The 17,523-nt window shown below is 51.1% G+C and overlaps 2 protein-coding genes across 6 annotated transcripts; one reads left to right on the forward strand and one right to left on the reverse strand.

Moving 5' to 3' along the window:
* Positions 1–4,003: 4,003 nt before the first annotated feature.
* Positions 4,004–8,475, reverse strand: CUNH11orf68 (chromosome unknown C11orf68 homolog). Of its 4 annotated transcripts, XM_028771103.1 has the most exons (4): positions 8,245–8,366; positions 7,117–7,594; positions 5,980–6,100; positions 4,004–4,062 (listed from the first exon to the last, which is right to left on the reverse strand). In XM_028771103.1, exons 1-3 carry the CDS (start codon positions 8,364–8,366, stop codon positions 5,987–5,989), a joined length of 714 nt encoding a protein of 237 aa, XP_028626936.1. In that variant the 3' UTR covers positions 4,004–4,062; positions 5,980–5,986. The 4 variants fall into 4 exon arrangements, with proteins under 4 accessions (XP_028626936.1, XP_028626935.1, XP_028626934.1 ...); XM_028771102.1 differs by lacking the exon at positions 4,004–4,062 and having other exon boundaries at positions 5,931–6,100; XM_028771101.1 differs by lacking the exons at positions 4,004–4,062; positions 5,980–6,100 and having other exon boundaries at positions 6,217–7,594; positions 8,245–8,475.
* An 86-nt stretch (positions 8,476–8,561) lies between these two features.
* On the forward strand, positions 8,562–10,659 carry Drap1 (DR1 associated protein 1). 2 transcript variants are annotated; one of them, XM_028771171.1, is made up of 7 exons: positions 8,562–8,852; positions 9,089–9,161; positions 9,246–9,339; positions 9,608–9,727; positions 9,827–9,941; positions 10,037–10,125; positions 10,441–10,659. In XM_028771171.1, exons 1-7 carry the CDS (start codon positions 8,811–8,813, stop codon positions 10,544–10,546), a joined length of 639 nt encoding a protein of 212 aa, XP_028627004.1. In that variant the 5' UTR covers positions 8,562–8,810; the 3' UTR covers positions 10,547–10,659. The 2 variants fall into 2 exon arrangements, with proteins under 2 accessions (XP_028627004.1, XP_028627005.1); XM_028771172.1 differs by having other exon boundaries at positions 9,848–9,941.
* The last annotated feature ends 6,864 nt before the right edge of the window (positions 10,660–17,523 follow it).

Genomic DNA, 17,523 nt, shown 5'->3' on the forward strand with positions numbered 1-17,523 from the left:
CCTCTTCTGCGTGTCCACAGTGGCTCTGCCCAATTAGCCTGACCCACAGAGTGGCTCCTGTTCCATTTAAACCCAAGCTCAGGAGGGTTGGTGCTTGTCTCCCAGTTTTTCAGCTCTTTCTAAAGCCCAGACCTAGGACTCCCCTCCCCCATACACACTTCCTGTCCCCAGGCTCCCAGGGGCCTGCCCTACAGATCGCAGGGGTGCCAGCTCCCTGGGCCAGGAGTGGGATGAAACGCTTATCATAGGATGAAAGGCTGGCGGGCCTAGGCTGCACCCATAAACCGCCCCACCCAAGCTGTGAGGACCTCCAGGCACTGGTGTAAACTGAGTCACGGGGGGGGGCAAGGAGTGAGTCATGTAGCCTGTGAGAGAGCCAAGTGGGGCAACCTCGCCTGCACGGGGGCTACTTGCCGCACCTCATAAAGCCACAGATCTTAGGCCCCCTGGGATACCTACAGGCAGAGGGTTTCAGGAAGAGAGAACCAGGACCATCTGGGGCAGTTAAGCTGGACTTTCACTGTGTGTCTGTGTGTACATTTCTGTGCGTGTCTGTGTGTGCATGTCTGTGTGCATGTGTACACTTGTGTGTGTAGTGTGTGAGAGAGACAGAGAGAGAGAGAGAGAGAGAGAGAGAGAGAGAAGGGCTGTGTCTATGTGCATGTATGCACACAATGCAGGAGGTTAGCGATGACACAGGAAAGGGAAGCTCTGGATTGGGGTTTGGTCAAAAGTCAAAACTCTGGAGAGATTCTGGCAGGAACTTCACTGCCCTCTCCTGGCCTCTGAATGTTTGGCTGAATGTTTGGCTGATTTTTTTCCCCCCAGCGGCAGCCAGTTTTCTCTCCCTTCAGGAGGAGGACATAGCTATCCTCTAGGCAGGGTCCCCAACAGGCAGAGCTGGGCCCAAAGGTAGAAGACCCACAGAAACCAGATTTCATCCTAAAGAGGCCCCTGACTCTGGGAGCTAGTACTGCTCGGGGACCAGAGAGGGAATGCCTGATGCCCTGATGTAGGAGACACACACAGCTGTGTGAGCTACCAGAGAATCTGCAGCCTTGGCTTTGGCCAATTTTTACTTTCTTGTTTGTTTTGAGACAGGATCTCATGTAGCCTAGGCTGGCCTCATACTCACTGTGTAACTGAAGTTGGATTTGAACTCCTAACCTTTCTGCCTCTGCCTCTTAGGTGCCTGGCTCAGCTTTGAGCATCTTAGCATTTTTTGATCTCAGTTTTCTTATCAATAAAAGGGGTGCTGTAGGGGTGAGCGAGCTAAGGAACGTCAGATGCTCAGTGTGTGCCTGTAGAGAGCAGGCCTGTGTACATGTTTGCTTTTATGATGAGCCTTGGTCGTTTCATTCATAAAATAGACAAGAAAGGATACCTGAGGTGCCCTGTCCAGCCTTCATTCCAGTTGCAGTCTCTGGTTTCCTTACTGGAAAACTGGCCCCACAAACCTGCCCCCTGCCTTCTGATCCTCCCGCCTAACCTCAGGTTTACTGTACCCTCCTAGGAGGCCAGTGGCCAAAGAAATACCAGGTGAAGTGTTTCTCAGACTAATGCCCTTAGCTTTACCCTTCAGTGTCTAGGGCATGTACGTCACAGAAGTGGGGAGTTTCCCTCCTCAGTGAATCAGCCCTGTGACCCAATCTTCATCCCTGCCAAGGCCCCTCCCAGTCGGCAGGAGCAGGGTGCAGCTGGCCTACTAGGAAAATCCCCCAAATCTTGCCAAAGCTTTGGTTGAAGCATCTCCCAATTCAGCTGTTTCCTGTACTACTGGATTCTGCCCCAGGTCCTAGCTGGAGTTGCAGGTCAAATAGAGTTCCCCTCCCAGAACATCCCCTTGTCCCAGGGTTTGCAGTGTATCAGGAAGGCATGGCAGGGTATGTCTGTCTCTCAGGCCTCTGTCATACCTCTCTCAGTTTTATTAATGGAGCAGACACAGGGGTTTGTCCAAGTTTAGCCAGCCCCTACTCAACCCAGTGTTTCCATACTTCTATGTAGGCAGGAGCTGGCTAAGCAAGAGAACCCCTAGTCCAGGTTTTGGGAAACCCTTAGCTTGTCAGGGGAGCCATCCTCCCTATAGGCTAGAGAGACTCTTCCTTTCCAGACAGGCTGCACTCAACTTCTTGATCAGTGTTGAAGGAATCTGTGTTTGGGTCCAGCCTGTCTCCCAAGTGATTCTTGAAAACCTACCTTGTGTACTTCACAAGTTAATTCTATGTCCCTGCAGGGAAGTATTTCTTTTGCAGCACCCCTGCCCTCAAGCAGACTTTCATTAGCAAGACTTAACTATGTATTAGATGCTCTAGAGTTGACTGATCTGAGTTCAAATCTTGGCTCTGCCATATGCTTGCTCTGCAACCTTGAGACAATTAACTGGAATGCTCTGGGACTCTGTTTCCTTTTCTGCAAAAATGGTAAGAAGAACAGGGCTTGGGGCTGGAGAGGTGGCACACAGGAGTGAAGCACTGGCTGCTCCAGAGGAGGCAAGTTTGATTCCAAGCATCCACATGGCAGATCAAAACCATCTGTAACTCTAGTGTCAGGGAATCCAACATCCTCTTCTGGCTTCCCTGGGTACAAAGAACATGTGTCACACAGACATACACACAGGAACCACATCCATACACATAAAATAATTTAAAAATAAATTTAGATAATGTATGGTTTTCATACAATCACCCTGGATTCAAAAATGTTATTCAGTGCTTGTACCAGGCTTGACTCTGACCAGGATGCTGAAGGTACCCTCGATATAAACCAATCATTGTCCTTGAGGGTCCCCAGACATATAGATAAAAGGCACACGTGAGAGAGCTAGTGGGTCTGAGATGTGCCATTATGATGATGTCAGCTATGCCAATAGAGGCTACCTATCAACAAAGGCATCAAAGTGGGAAAGGGCAGAACGTAGGCAGAAAAACCGTGTTCTAGAACAAAGATGGAGATAAAGAGGAGATCAAACAGGTAGGACTCACAACAACGGGATCTGAGGCAATTATTTCATTTAATAATCTCTGAAGAGGTTATTCTGGACTGGGAGATAAAATGTAGATATTGCTCCTGCCTTAATAGAGGACATCTGGGTCTGTGGTTTTGGGGACCAGCAGGAGACAGCTATCAACCAGGTGATTGCTAATAACTGCTGATTCTGTGATTGGTACCACACAGCAGGTGTTCAAGAACAAAGAAGGCCTGAGGCCCCAGGCTCCATGCCAAGGTGGCAAAGGATGTGCCAATTGGCTTCAGCTGGGTGCAGAGACAGCTGAGACAGTTGTTGGGGGACTGGTCAATGCCAGCCTAGGACAGTAGACCTTGTTTCTGGTTGCTATAGAGAATTGCAATAGGACAGGAGTGTGGGCATCTCTATAGAGGAATCTGTGGACCTGGGCTTGTGGACAGGATAGAGATGTGGGATGGAGAGCCAAGTTAGTGACTGTTGTCATAGTTTGGGAGACAATAAGAAAGGCCAAGGGGCCAGGCAAGGCCATACAGATAGAGATGAGGGATGTGTCAGCCTTCGTAAAGAAAGAAAACCTGGGCTCTCCATACCACAGACATCTTTGTGGGGACAAAAGGCTTTGCCAGGATGCCACTCCTCTGCCTAGGGAGAGTTGGCCCACTTCTGTCAACTACGAAGCATTGACAATCAGGCAGGCAGGGCACCTGGCTCCAACTCTGAGCTCTGGGGATTTCCCAAGTTTAGGCTGAGGTGGATCCAGTCCTGGGGAAGCTCAGGATAGGGAGGGAGCTGGGGAGGGGGCTAAACTAGCATCTTATGACTCAGCCACTTCCACCCAGTCACCCCAGTGGCATCTCCGCTCCTCTGCTCCAAATTCCAACTTGGTGAGGCTGCTGGAGGCTGATTCAGCGCTGGCACGGCACGAGAGCAACATCTCAAGGAGCTCTCTGCCAACACCTCTGGCCCCCAACAAGGCCAGGGCAGGCACTGGTCTGGGGAGTCAGGGTAGTGCATGAGCCAGGTCCCCAGACTATAGCAGCCAGGTAGAAGATGGCCAAAAACCAAAAGATCACGCGTCTGTGCTCTGTGGGTTGTGTCTGTCAAGACAAGAACAAGGGTCAAGAACCACACACACTGCCTGAGAAGGGAAGGACAAGTTCCAGCTCTGCTCTCACACTGAATCACCCAGACCATCCTTTCTTCTCTTGGCCTCAATCTCTCTCTCTCCCTCTCATGGTCTTGTAGCTCTATCATTGAACTTGCTGTGTAGACGTTGTCCTCTAACCCCAAGATTCATTTGCATCTGTCTGCTGGTACTGGAGTTAAAGGCTTATACCACCACACATGGTAGCAGTTCTTTGACAGCAGGATGTGGCCAGCATCTTTTTAAAGAGGTCGTGAGAAGTGAGTAATGCATATGGAAATTTCCTTATAAACTGTTGAGTGGCTTCTCGATAGGGTGGCAGAAGTGGATGCCAATGCCAGGGCTTCTGGAAAAACTGTCCATGGATATGCAAGCTGTTCATTGGCTAGGTTATTCCAGCCCTGAGTGCTGAAATCCAGGCCATCTCTTCTTAGAAATCTGTGTGTCCTGCCTGGAACTGCAAGGACAGAGAGAGTGCCTTTATCTAAATCCTGCGGAACACACTTGGTGGTTCAGTCCTGTAATTCTAACACTCAGGAAGCTGTGGCAGGAAGATCACAACTCAAGTTGTGCTACATAACAAAACCCTGTTTCAAAAGAGCCGAAACTGTGGGGGCAGAGGGCCTGTGGATGTAACTACATTGGCAGAATGCCTAGCAGGCACTAAACCCTGGGTTTAATCTTGGTCACTGTATAAACCTGGACAGCACTACATAAACTTGGGTGTGATGGTGCACACATGTAATCCTAACACCCAGCGGGTGTAAGAAGAGGATCATAAAGTCAAGATGAACATGTGTGAGCCAGAGTCAGGCCTTGAGTTCAAGGCCAACTTGGTCTACATAGCAAGTTCAAGGTTAGCCAGTGCCATATGAGGAAAACACAAAGACAAGGCGGTCGGTGGTGGCAGTCACCTTTAATCCCAGCACTCAGGAGGTATAGGCAGGCGAATCTCTGAGATTCTCTGAGACCAGCCTGGTCTATAGAGTTCCAGAACAGCCAGAGCTACAGAGAGAAACCCTGTTTCAAAAAACAAAAATAACAACAAAAATAAAAAAGCCCCAGCAACTGTGATGCTTGGATGATAAAGGTGCCTGAGGTGAGCCGGGAGCCTGAGGTGAGCGGGAGCCTCGGGATCACACAGTGGAGGAAACCGGCTTCTCCAAGTGCTCCTCTAACCTCCAAACTTGTGTAAGACAAAACAGCCTCTGCACGCCCCCTAATTTTATATTTTATTGTTTTCAATACTTTGTAAAGCCAGGCGGTGGTGGCTCACGCCTTTAATCCCAGTACTTGGGAAGCAGAGACAGGCAGATTTCTGAGTTCCAGGCCAGCCTGGTCTACAGAGTGAGTTCCGGGACAGCCAGGGCTACACAGAGAAACCTTGTCTTGAAAAAAAAAAAATACTTTGTAAAGATTCATTTTTCCATTTATGGGATTTCTGCCTGGATGCATGTCTGAGAAGCATGCATGCAGTGCCTGCAGAGGCCAGAAGAGGTCATTTTTAATCTCCTGGAACTGGAGTCAGAGGCTGTTACTAATCACCATGTGAATTCTGGGAATCAAACTAAAGGTCCTCTGAAACAATAATTAGTGCTTTTAACTGCTGAATGATGTCATCAGGCTCCTTGCCCCACCTCCATCCCTCTTTTGAGTCAGGGTCTCATCGTATAGTCCAGACTAGCCTGGAACTCACAGAGATCCACCTGTCTCTGCCTTACAAGTACTGGGATCAAAGGCCTTTGATAGGCAAAGACAAATGAATTTCTGTGAGCTACTGGCCAGCCTAGGGTACCTAGTAACTTCCAGCCCAGCCAAGGCTACATAATGAGACTTTTTATTAATAAAATAAAATGTAAACCAAATATACCTTGGAATCAAAAGAATAGCCCCCTTGGGCCTTCCTGGAAAGACCTAAGAAACTGATTTTGATCCATGGGGTACAGAGGGAGAACAGCTTTCAACAGGTTCTCAGCAATGGAGTCTGGTCGCTGCAAAGAAACATACTATCTTCACTGTTAAGGAAGGAAAAGGCCTGCTCAGGCTGGAGCTGCCTCTTCTGGTCCTATCTTTCCTCGAGAGCCAATGCAGGTAACCATCAGGACAGTAGTTTTAAAAAACACTCAAGACACAGCCCCGAGCTGGGTTTTATTGAAATGCCAGGAGCAGGCACATGTCAAGGGAGGCAGGGAAGGGATGTTGGTGATGCAGGCTTTGAGTGTGCAGGGAGGAGCAGACCCCATGTCCGTGACCCTGCATCTCCTCTTGGCCAGAACATGTGTAGGTCCCAATAGCATGCTCAGTCCTAAGGGCCCTGCCCCCTGGGCTATGATGGCTCCAAGAGCAGGGACTGGAAGCACTAAGTTTTCTCCCTTCTGAGGGAGAAAATAATAGGAAGAATGCAGGCTAAGTATAGTGGGGACAGAGGTGGCCAGGGCAGACTTTCTCAAGTATCTGCACCCAAGCTGTGGTCCTGGGCAGTGGTGGGGAGCAGCATCAAAGAGGGCAGCCGAGGGCCCGGCCCTCAGAGAGCCAGTGCTCCCAACCTGTGGGGGTTGGAGTTGGCCCTGCACAGAGAACAGACGTTCAAAGGGACTGAGTACAGGCAGTTCCCAAGTCAATGAGTCCTCAGAGCTAGGGAGCTCAGCCTTCTTGGGACAAGGAAGAGAAGAAAGAAGGATCCATCCCCAGATGGGAAGCAAAAGGTGGTCTCTCCTACTTGGCCCCGTTAGGTCAGTTCTACATTGTTGGCACGATCCAGCACTCGAGAGCCACGGGCATTGCCTCCAAGCTGGAAACGGCTCTCATAGAGAGTGGGGCAAAGGTGCCAGCGATTGGCTCGGTAGATGCCCAGGTAGGTGTAGACATCAGGTTTGTAAGTGAGCAAGCACTTAATGCCTGCAGCACGGATGGCAGAATCTGCCTCCAGTACACCCAAGCGGTCCGTGAAGTCGTCCGTGTAAACACAGATGACCTGGCGCCCACCCTCCTTGGCCCGTGGGCTCACCTTGGCCACCTGAAGACGGCCCTCAACTACAGCCCGGGCAATGCCAGCCCAGGCATGGTCCAGCTTGAAGCCAGGTGCCAGGTGAATCAGCCACTTGCCGGAGAGCACATGGTGGGTGATGGCCAGCTGGCGCAGGGTACCTGGTGTGATGGGTCGCCCACTGGTCTGCAGAGCCTCCCAGGCTGCCTGCAGCCCTTGTACATCCCCTGAGTTGGGGGTGTAACCCTGCCCATAGGCTGCAATCCACCCCACAGGTTCAGAGTTGGGTGAACCTGGGTCCCCATAGCGAGTAACTTGAGATGGTGGGTATTTGGCCAACCAGGCATCCAGCTCTGCGGCAGGAGTAGTACGGGCATCAAATACCAGCCAGGGGTCCATGTCAGCTGCCATGGCCTCTGCAGCCAGGTGCTCAGCAGTGAAGCCATCCTCACGGCCACCTGGAGAGTCCTCCTCTTCCAGATCCTCATTTGGTTCCATCCTGTTGTGAGGGAACTGAGTCAGAGGTTTGAGACAGTAAATAAAAAGTGCTGGGTTCTAGAAGGTGCCAGGCACTGTGTTAAACTGTGGCCCTGGGCAAGACTTAATGTCTGTGCCTCAGTTGCTTCATCTTCACAATGGGATAACAACTGATCCTGTCTAGATTTGTCTCTGGACAAATGCCTGAGGTGGAGTTGCTATTGTTAGTACTACTTTCACTGCTTACAAACAAGGAAATTGAAACTCTTAGAAGAGGGGCTCCCCCAAGGTCATGCCTGTAAAGAGCGTTAGAGCTTAAGTGATAACTGGCACGGGACTCTGCTACACCACTGGACTAGAGTCCCGCAGGAAGCGCGGCGCTGCAATTTAATGGACGCAGGCAAAACGCAGGTTCGCCAACCTCAGAGACTGGCTATAGAGGGCCAGCCCTCCCACGATGAACTATTTGGGGCACACTTAAACACCGAGATTCTGAGTCCCAGAGGTCAGCGGCCCATCAGGGGGTCAATGGCAACATCCGGACTCGAACCAGATAGGACAGACCCTGCGCGAGGACCAGGCTCCAGCCCTACCACACCCGCCGCCATTAGTGCCCACAGCTTAAGGGTTGCCTCCTCCCCAGGGCTGTCCCTCTCGCCGCTTCGCAGTCACCTCCGGCCTTCACTCCGTTCCGCGCCAACCCAACTTCGGGCCCGGCTCCGCTCTTGACCGGGGTCCGCGCCGCCACCCCCGCCGCGCCCCGCCCCTGCCACGGCCGCCGCCGCCGCCGCCATCTTAGGGTCCCGCCACCTCAACAACAACTTTATAGACAAACACAGTCACGGGGCGGGGCCAGAGGCGGAACCAGAAGGGTGGGGGCGGGGCCTTCAGGGGAAGGGGCGGGCTGCGTTCAGGGGCGGAGCCAGCGCGAGAATCCCGGGAGGTGCAGGCCTTCAGGAGGCGGGGCTAACGTTCGTACTTTAGCTTGAGGGGGCGGGGGGTGTGGCGGGCGAGCCCTGAGAAGGACGCGCACCGCCCTAGAGGATCCAAAGCCCAGCGCTTGGGTTTTGGGAGCTGCTTTTCTACGGGCGGCACTAGGACCCTGCGGGAAGTGGTGTGGGCGGAGTAGGCGGCACCAGGACCCGGGGGGAACCGCGGCGGGCCGGTGGCGAATAGGCCCGGGGCCCGGAGGCTGCGGGCGGCGGCGCTGGGCCCGGCGCAGCGAGAGAGGCCCCGAGATGCCAAGCAAGAAGAAGAAGTATAACGCGCGGTTTCCGCCGGTGAGCACGTGGTCGGGATGGGCCTCAGCAGGCTGGGCTCCTGGGAGGCTTGGGCCCAGGTCCTGCTGGTGGGGGGGCGGGTGCCTTTAGGTGTTCATGGCCTGACGCCCCGCCCCTTCCATGCCCTCCTGGCTTAGTGCCCCCCGCCCCCTTCTCCTTCTTCTGGGATACCCCCTGGGTCCCTCAGCTCCCCTGTAGGGACGCAGGAGACGAGCTCTGTCCCCTTCCTTCGGCAGGCGCGGATCAAGAAGATCATGCAGACGGACGAAGAGATTGGGAAGGTGGCGGCAGCTGTGCCTGTCATCATCTGTATCCTACTAGGGGCTGGCTGGGCTGAGGGGCGTGGGGCGGGACTGCGGCACTCCTCTTTTCGATTCTCCTTGACGTCCTCAGCCCGAGCACTTGAGCTCTTCCTGGAGTCCCTGTTGAAGAAGGCTTGCCAGGTGACCCAGTCTCGAAATGCCAAAACCATGACCACGTCTCACCTGTGAGTGGCCGCTGAGCTGGGAGGGGCTTTTTGACAGGGGGAGTGGTGCGAAGCTGAAGGAGTCCAGCTCTGTGGGTTTGGACTGATATAGGGGAGATTAGGTGTTTGAGGTGGAGGGAACAAGCAGAGCCGAGCTGCCCGCCCGGGAGGCCTGGTGGAAGTGGAGAGGGGTGTTTTTCATGTTCCACAGCACTGACACGAAAAGGTTGTCTCGATTCTAACGTGTTTTGGGGGCGCTAATTGAACACCTTCCTCTCCACTTGTTCAGGAAGCAGTGCATTGAGCTTGAGCAGCAGTTTGACTTCTTGAAAGATTTGGTGGCATCTGTGCCTGACATGCAGGGGGATGGGGAAGACAACCACATGGATGGGGACAAGGGTCCTCGAAGGTGGGTAGCCAAGACCAGGCATATAGGTGGGAAAGGCCAAGGCCACAAGGGTTGGGGGTGGCTGGGGGGTGAACAAGGGGGAGAGAGTCCTCTGGGCAGATGGACTGTACCTTCCCGAAGGGGCCGGAAACCAGGCAGCAGCGGCAGGAAGAATGGAGGCACAGGAAGCAAAGGCAAAGACAAGAAGCTGTCTGGGACAGACTCAGAACAGGAGGTAAGTGAGGCTGATGGGATGGCCTGGCTCGTGTACCAGCATCTCCATTGCTCTCCCAGGGGTCTCATTAACCCTGGCCCCTGCTGTGCTCACAGGATGAGTCTGAGGACACAGATACTGATGGGGAAGAAGAGACACCACATCCTCCACCCCAAGCCAGTCACCCCCCTGCCCACTTTCAGAGGTGAGCACCCCAGGAACACCAGAAAGGAGCACGGCAAACTCCCCAGAGCCAGTTAGTTTTACTTCCCTAGCCATTTGATGGTAGTGACTGACTTAGGGAATGGGAGGGGACATCAAACATGAGATTGTTCTGAGAAGGTCTTGTCTCCATGGTAGTTGGGGAGAGAATCTGGATAGTGGTCCTCCAAGGAGAGCTTGTCTCCTGTGATGTAGTGGGTGGCTTTGACCACCGCTGCCTCTGGAGGACGAGGGTGGGGCTTATGGGTTGGGCACAGCACAGTGGCAAGCCTGACTGTCTCCATTTTCTGTCCTGCAGCCCTCCAACTTCCTTCACGCCCGTCCCCTCCCCTCTGCCTTTGCCCCCAGCAGCCCCTGGCCCCGCAGCACTTGACGCAGAGGATGAAGAGGACTATGACTCCTAGCGTAGTGCCCTTTACCCCGGCTGGGCTCTCTTTTAGTTAGTATTAGCTGTTTTGGGGAGAAGAGAAAGATGGAATTGTTCTTAAATTTATTAAAAAAAAAAAAAAAAAGAGGATTTTGGTTTCTTTTCATCCTGTGTCCAGGGCTTTGTGGCTATATTCTTATTGCCCACCCACTTACCTCCCCACATGGGGGCAGCAGGGACAGTGTAGGGACAGCCAGTGATTGAATAAAAACGGGGTGTCTGACAGGAGTCTGGGGTACTGCTAGGGCCAGGGACTGAGTAGCCACATGCTGGAGGTGCTAAGGAATGACCTCATCGCATGGGACCTTGGTCGCCTTCTTCCCCTCTCTGAACTGCTGAGAAGGGACAGACGGAATCAGTACTGAGACTGGGCCTCTATAGTGCTCTGAAGTCAGTGCAGTGGAGGGCTCAGTGCAGTGAAGAGACAGAGGGTCTGTCTGTGTATCTGAGCAGCCTGGGCAACTTGTGTGCCAAAGGCACGAGGTAAATCTTCAGAGTGCAGCAGTGCTGAGTGAGCAGGAAGAAATGGCCACATGGGGTTCCCTAAGTTTGAAAGACCTAGAGGGATGGTAAGCCATCTGTTGACAAGCTCACTGGCTTCTTCCTGATGGAGGCACTCAGAGACCCTTGGGGATGTGCTAGGTGTGTGAGTGAGGACGATGGTGGCTATAGTCTGGGGAGACCCAGGGCTGTTTGGCCTTAGGCTTGAAGACAGACTGCAAAGAGCCAAGAGAGGATATCAGGAAATTCCTTTTCTCATTGTCTGCAGCTCGTTGGCAGGGCTGGGACCCTTTTCCAGCTGAGGGACATAGGAGGAGAAGACAAGATTTACCTTGAAGATCTCAAGTTTGGCTGTGATGAATTTGGGGTGCTCTCGAGGACAGTGAAGAAAGTGTGGATTGGTCTTGGTGACAGTTGAGGTCTAGAGACAGGTGTATGGACTTGGAGGGAAGGCACCAGACACGAGAGCTGTCAGACCCTGAGCTATCCAGATGGAAGGCTCAGACACGAGAGCTGTCAGACCCTGAGCTATCCAGATGGAAGGCTCAGACACGAGAGCTGTCAGACCCTGAGCTATCCAGATGGTCAGGTAGAAGGGAGAGGACAGCTGTCAAAGTATGCTTGAAGGAAGTCTCCCCAAAGAGGAGAGCCTCTGAACCCTTGCCTCAGCAGTCAGTGAGGGAGTGGGGAGCTGAGGCAGTGCTGGGGCTAAGAGGACACTAAAAGAATGCACAGTATGTGTGCTTTTCCTTTTAAAACTGTCTTATATATGTGGGTATTTTGCCTGCATTGTGCACTACATGTGTGCCTGGTGTGAACAGAGGCCAGAGAGGGCATTGAATCCCCTGGAACTAGAATTATATAGAGAGGGTTACCAGCCACCTTGGGAGTCCTGAGGGTCTGAACCCTGGACTTTTGGAAGAGCAGCAAGTACTTTTAACTGCTGAGCCATGTCTCTAGACCCCTGCTTTTTAAGATGGCAAAAGATCTGGAGTAAGATTAGAGATAGACCACTTGCCTGTGGTTACAAAGCCCTGAGTCAGAGACCTGGCACTGGAAAAAAATTTTAAAATGGCAGAAACTTAGGTTTCCAGAGAAGAAGGAATAAAGGGACAGGCAGGGAGATAGCAGAACAGGTAGATGAAGGTTGGGCCTGTAGCCAACCCCAGCATGAGGAGGGAGAGGGTAGAGAAGGGGGTCTTGGGGGGAGCGTTGAAGAGCCAGTAGTTTAATGGAGATTGTACTGGGAAGCAGGAGGCCAAGTCCCAGTGCTACAGGAGGGAAGAAGGTAGGCTAGGGCAGTGGTTAGAACAGCGGGAAAACTTGAGACATGAATTAAGAATGGCTGGGTACTGGAGATGGACCTTCAGGGGTGCTATCTGCCTGCCTTCTGCTCCCAATTTCATTATAGTGCTCCTGTGACTCCTCCACCTCAACTTGAGATATGGGGAGCTGACCCCACTTTGAGGATTGAGGGAGGGGCATGATGTAGCCTGGTCGGTCAGTGCCACACTCTGGCCATCCTGACGGTTGTAAGGTTGGGGTCGATCCTCAGCAACTTGAGCTGGAGATGCTGGTAGAAGGGGAGATGGGCTACTGGAAACTTCTAGTCCACTCTAAAGGTTGAGAATGAAACCAGTGCAAGGACTGGAACCTGAGGACATTGGAACCCATCAGGTGCTTGGTGTGCCAGCATTTCCTAGTCACATGATCGGGGAGGCTTCCTCCCACTCCATGCCACCTATACCTAAAAGAACTCTGGGTAGCATGGGGACTGTGAATAGAGTGTGGTTCCTAGGAGCAGTATTTTTTAGCAATAGATGGAGACAGACCCAGGGAAGGCAAACACATGGGACACCATAGCAAAGGCCAGGCTAAACAGGCTGAGGATTGGAGGTAGAAGAGGAAGAGATTCTTTGTTTTTGTTTTTGTCTCTTTTTGTTTTTCGAGACAGGGTTTCTCTGTGTCTTCCCGGCTGTCCTGGAACTCACTCTGTAGACCAGGCTGGCCTCAAACTCAGAAATCCGCCTGCCTCTGCCTCCCAAGTGCTGGGATTAAAGGCATGCGCCACCACTGCCCGGCGAGGAAGAGATTCTTAAGAGTCTATCACTGATGTTCATCCAAGTAGTGGATTCTGGGTCTGGAGAGATGGTTCAGCAGTTAAGAGCACTGGATGCTCTTGTAGAGGACCCTGGTTTGGTTCTCAGCACCCACATGGCGGTTCAACCATCTGTAGCTTCAGTTCCAGGAAATCCAATGTCCTCTGGCAATGCACATACATGGTCATACATACATGCAGGTAAAAATACACATAAAATTAAAATGTTAAACAATAAGTGGGTTCTGGAGCTAAGTGTCATGGCACCTACAATCCCAAAAGAGGCAGGAGGATCTCAAGTTTAAGGCTGGCCAGGGCAGCATAGTACAGCTCTGTCTCCCAAGAACAGAAGATGAGTTCTGATCAGGGTTCACAGGATGACGGGAAGGCAAGAAAGCCTGGGATTCTGGGAAAACTTTTGCTGCTCCTAGGCAGGAGACCTGAGGAAGCTCAGGTGGCTGTAGGTGGTGGCTGCCAACAGCTGACATGCCCCTCTGATCTGGGCCTTCAGCTAACTTAAGGTCTAGAACTGGGGCCTCTACAGCCAGGCCCTTGGCTCAGATCACCTGCACTCACTAGCCTTTAAAAGCTCTGTTGCTTCTCTGCCTATTTCTTACCTGTAATGTGGGGCTCATTATTATCTGTGTTAGCTGTGTACTACACTAGTTACACCTGAATGTGGGCAAACTTGATCTAATAAAACCCCAGCACACATCTTTACTCTCAGCACTCGAGGAGGCAGAAACAGATTTCCCTGAATTCCAGGCCAGCCTGGTCTACACAGTGAGTTCTAGGACAGCCAGGGCTATATAGAAACCCTGTCTCAAAAACAAAAAACAAAAACAAACCAAAACAGCAACAAAAACCCAAACAAAAAATGCTCAAATACAGGGTTTGTCTCTTGCTCACCTAAGGTTCGTATTCATAGTGGGCTTTATCTGGCCTTTAACTCGTTTAGGGTCTTGGCCCTTACGACCCACCAACCTCAGCAATTGACTTTGAAGGTCACTAGAACAGGGGAAGCTGAGAGGCCCTGAAGGGGTTTTGTTGATGGTCTCATTATATAACTCTGATTAGCCTGGAACTAAATTTGTAGATCAGGCTGGCCTCCCTCTGTTGGAATTAAACTTTTCTCTTTTGAGACAAGGTTTTGTTACATAACTCCACTGGTCTGGTACAAGCTTTGTAGCCCAGGCTTGAGGTCATAGCGGTAGTCCTGCTGCCCCGCAGCTCTCAAGTGCCGAAGACACAGAAGCTCTTCCATGCCTAGTTAAAATTGTCCACAGAGTCTACCCAAACCAACCTCAGTGAGCTTCAGCTATTAAGATATATATTTTTTCCAAAGAACTAATAAAAGTTTTTTTTGTTGTTTTTTGAGACAAGGTCTCTCTGTGTGACTCTTGTTTTCCTGGAACTCTCAGCTCTGTAGACCAGGTTGGCCTTGAACACACAGAGATCCATGTGCCTCTTCCTCCAGAGTGCTGGGATTAAAGGTGTGTAGCTCTACACCTCGTGAGGAAAATAATTTTAAAAGTAGGACTTAATTTTAATTTTGTGTGTGTGAGAAAGTTATGTGTTTGTGCATGCATACACACAGCTAACACAGATAATGAGCCCCACATTACAGGTTCGAAAATAAGGCAGAGAAGCTACAGAACTCTTCAAAGGCTAGTAAGTGCAGGAGTGTGTGTGAGTGTGTGTGTGTGTGTGTGTGTGTGTGTGAGGGGGGCTAGGGGGAGTACCATAGGTGCTCTCTTAGATGGGAGGTGCCGTCTCCCAGGAGCTGGAGTTACAGGAAGCTGTGAGTGTTCATTGTGAGTTACAGGAAGCTGTGAGTGTTCATTGTGAGTTACAGGAAGCTGTGAGTGTTCACTGTGAGTTACAGGAAGCTGTGAGTGTTCATTGTGAGCGCTGGGAACCAAACTCCAGCCCCTTGGAAGAGCAATATGCATTCCTAACCATCGAGCCTTCTCTCCAGCCCCACATCAGCCGTTTTCTATCACAAGGCCTCAAATAATGGGAAAGGGCTGGAATCCTTGTCAGAGGACACAAGCCTTAAAAGGGCAGTGCTTCAGGCAGAGCCAGGCCTCTGGATACTTCCTAGAGTGGAGACAGATACTGTGGCTCTCTGGGTACCATTGAATATTGAGGACAGGCAGTCTATCTTACTGGCCTGTGGAGCTTTACCAGGAGCCATAAAAGAGCCTTGAGCCAAGGTCTATGTGACTTTCAGCCCTGGGTGTGGCACAGCTAGAGTGTCAGCTAAACACTATGACTCCCTGCCAATGGGAAAGGACCCTGCAGCTCACTGCAGGATTTGTTAAGTAAACACACAGAGGAGATGAGCTTCTATCAGATGAGTACCCACCAGGAAGGAACCTGAGGAAGGCCTGACCTCACTCACCTCATGCTAGAGACGATGTGTGAACAAAGTCATACCCTGCTGGTGGCCATGTCGCTGGGGACCCTCTTTGAAAAACCATTTGGTAGTTGCTCATCTACTCTACTGCCATACTTATCTCCCCCATGATCCCATTGGTTTCCTCTTAGGCCACTTTCCAAGAAAAGTCTAGGAACGTGTCCTCCAAAAGATGTGAAGTGCACACATTTGGACATGGCAGAGGGAGACCAAGATGGGGCAGCAGGACCGGGACTTCAAGGACACAGCAGTCAAACAAAACACCTTTACAAGGGAGTCGGAGAATGGCTCGGCAGTTAAGAGCATTGGATGGTCTTCCAGAGGACCTAAGCCTACATGGTGGCTTACAATTGTAACTCCAGTTCCAGGGGATCTGATGTCCTCTTCTGTCATCCTCAGGCATCAGGCATGCATGTGATACCTAGACAAATAAAAATAAAACATATAAATAAATAGAAATTAGAAAAAGATGCTTATAGTCTCTGATGAAAACAGCCTGCTGCCCACACACAGGGCATACACGAACACGTGGAAAACATAAGCATGTGTCTGACAGACAGAAAATAGTGAAAAAAGAGCGAGAGGGCTGGGTGTGTGGTACATGCCTTTAATTCCAGCCCTCAGGGGGCAGAGGCAGGAGGATCTCTGTGAATGGAAGGTCAGCCTGATCTACAGAGCAAGTTTGAAACCACTTAGAGTCACATGGTGAGACCCTATTTTTTTTTTTTTTAAAAAGCAAGCCCTTGTTACACACAATGGGGAAATCTTATAGATCGTGCTAAGCAACAGAAGCCAAAAAGTATACTGGATGATGTAATGCATTTAAATGAAATTTAAAAAAAAATCAGGGGCCAAGAATAACAGCCCACACCTGTAAACCTAGTACTCCAGTAAGACAGGAGAATCCCAGGTTCAAGACTACTGGGCTACAAAGTGAGAGGCTGTTCAAAAACAAAGTCAGGAACAAGCAGAACTGGTCTTTGGTGGTAGAAGGCCATGAGGGGTGGGGATTGGCTGAAGAACGCAGAGCTGTAAACTCCATGTAGGTCACATACATTGAGCTATACATTTAAGATCTGTACAATTTATGATGATACAGGCTAAGCTGGCTCAGTTAAAAGTGCTTGCTGCTCTTCCAAAGGTCTTGAGTTTGGTTCCCAGCACCATATTAGGCAACTCACCATCGCCTACAACTCCCACTTCAGGGGGACTGATGCCCTTAACGCCTCTGTGGGCACTGCTTGCACACAATCGTGTATATGCACTGGCACATAAGGAAATAAGTCTCAGGGCTGGAGAGGTGGCTCAGCAGCTAAGAGCACTGATTCCTCTTCCAGAGGTCCTGAATTCAATTCTCAGCAACCACATGGTGGCTCACAACCATCTGTAATGAGATCTGATACTCTCTTCTGGTGTGTCTAAAGACAGGTACAGCATACTCATATACATAAAGTCAATAAATCTTTTTTTTTAAAAAAAGAAATCGCTGGGCAGTGGTGGCACACGCCTTTAATCCCATCACTTGGGAGGCAGAGGCAGGTAGATTTCTGAGTTCAAGGCCAGCCTGGTCTACAGAGTGAGTTCCAGGACAGCCAAGGACTATACAGAGAAATCTTGTCTCAAAAAACGAGCAAGAGAAAGAAAGAAAGAAAGAAAGAAAGAAAGAAAGACAAAGAAGTCTCTGTCTAGTGTGGACACACCTTAATCCTCACTCTCTGGAGGCACATGCAGGCAAATCTCTAATTTTGGGGCCAGTTTGGTCAATGTAGTGAGTTCCAGACCAGTCAGAAATACACAGTTCGCCGGGCGGTGGTGGCACACGCCTTTAATCCCAGCACTTGGGAGGCAGAGGCAGGCGGATTTCTGAGTTCGAGGCCAGCCTGGTCTACAGAGTGAGTTCCAGGACAGCCAGGACTACACAGAGAAACCCTGTCTC

Source organism: Grammomys surdaster, unplaced genomic scaffold (assembly GCF_004785775.1).
Source record: "Grammomys surdaster isolate TR1022 unplaced genomic scaffold, NIH_TR_1.0 205, whole genome shotgun sequence".
In the NCBI taxonomy this organism is placed as follows: Eukaryota; Metazoa; Chordata; class Mammalia; order Rodentia; family Muridae; genus Grammomys; species Grammomys surdaster.

Excerpts from the sequence above, each read along its gene's own strand:
- CUNH11orf68 (XM_028771101.1), bottom strand. The coding sequence starts at position 8,366 with ATGGCGGCGGCGGCGGCGGCCGTGGCAGGGGCGGGGCGCGGCGGGGGT. Across the intron at positions 7,595-8,244 it reads GAACGGAGTGAAGGCCGGAG|GATGGAACCAAATGAGGATC; the intron begins GTGACTGCGAAG and ends CCCTCACAACAG.
- Drap1 (XM_028771171.1), top strand. The coding sequence starts at position 8,811 with ATGCCAAGCAAGAAGAAGAAGTATAACGCGCGGTTTCCGCCG. Across the intron at positions 8,853-9,088 it reads ATAACGCGCGGTTTCCGCCG|GCGCGGATCAAGAAGATCAT; the intron begins GTGAGCACGTGG and ends TTCCTTCGGCAG. Across the intron at positions 10,126-10,440 it reads CCCCCTGCCCACTTTCAGAG|CCCTCCAACTTCCTTCACGC; the intron begins GTGAGCACCCCA and ends TCTGTCCTGCAG.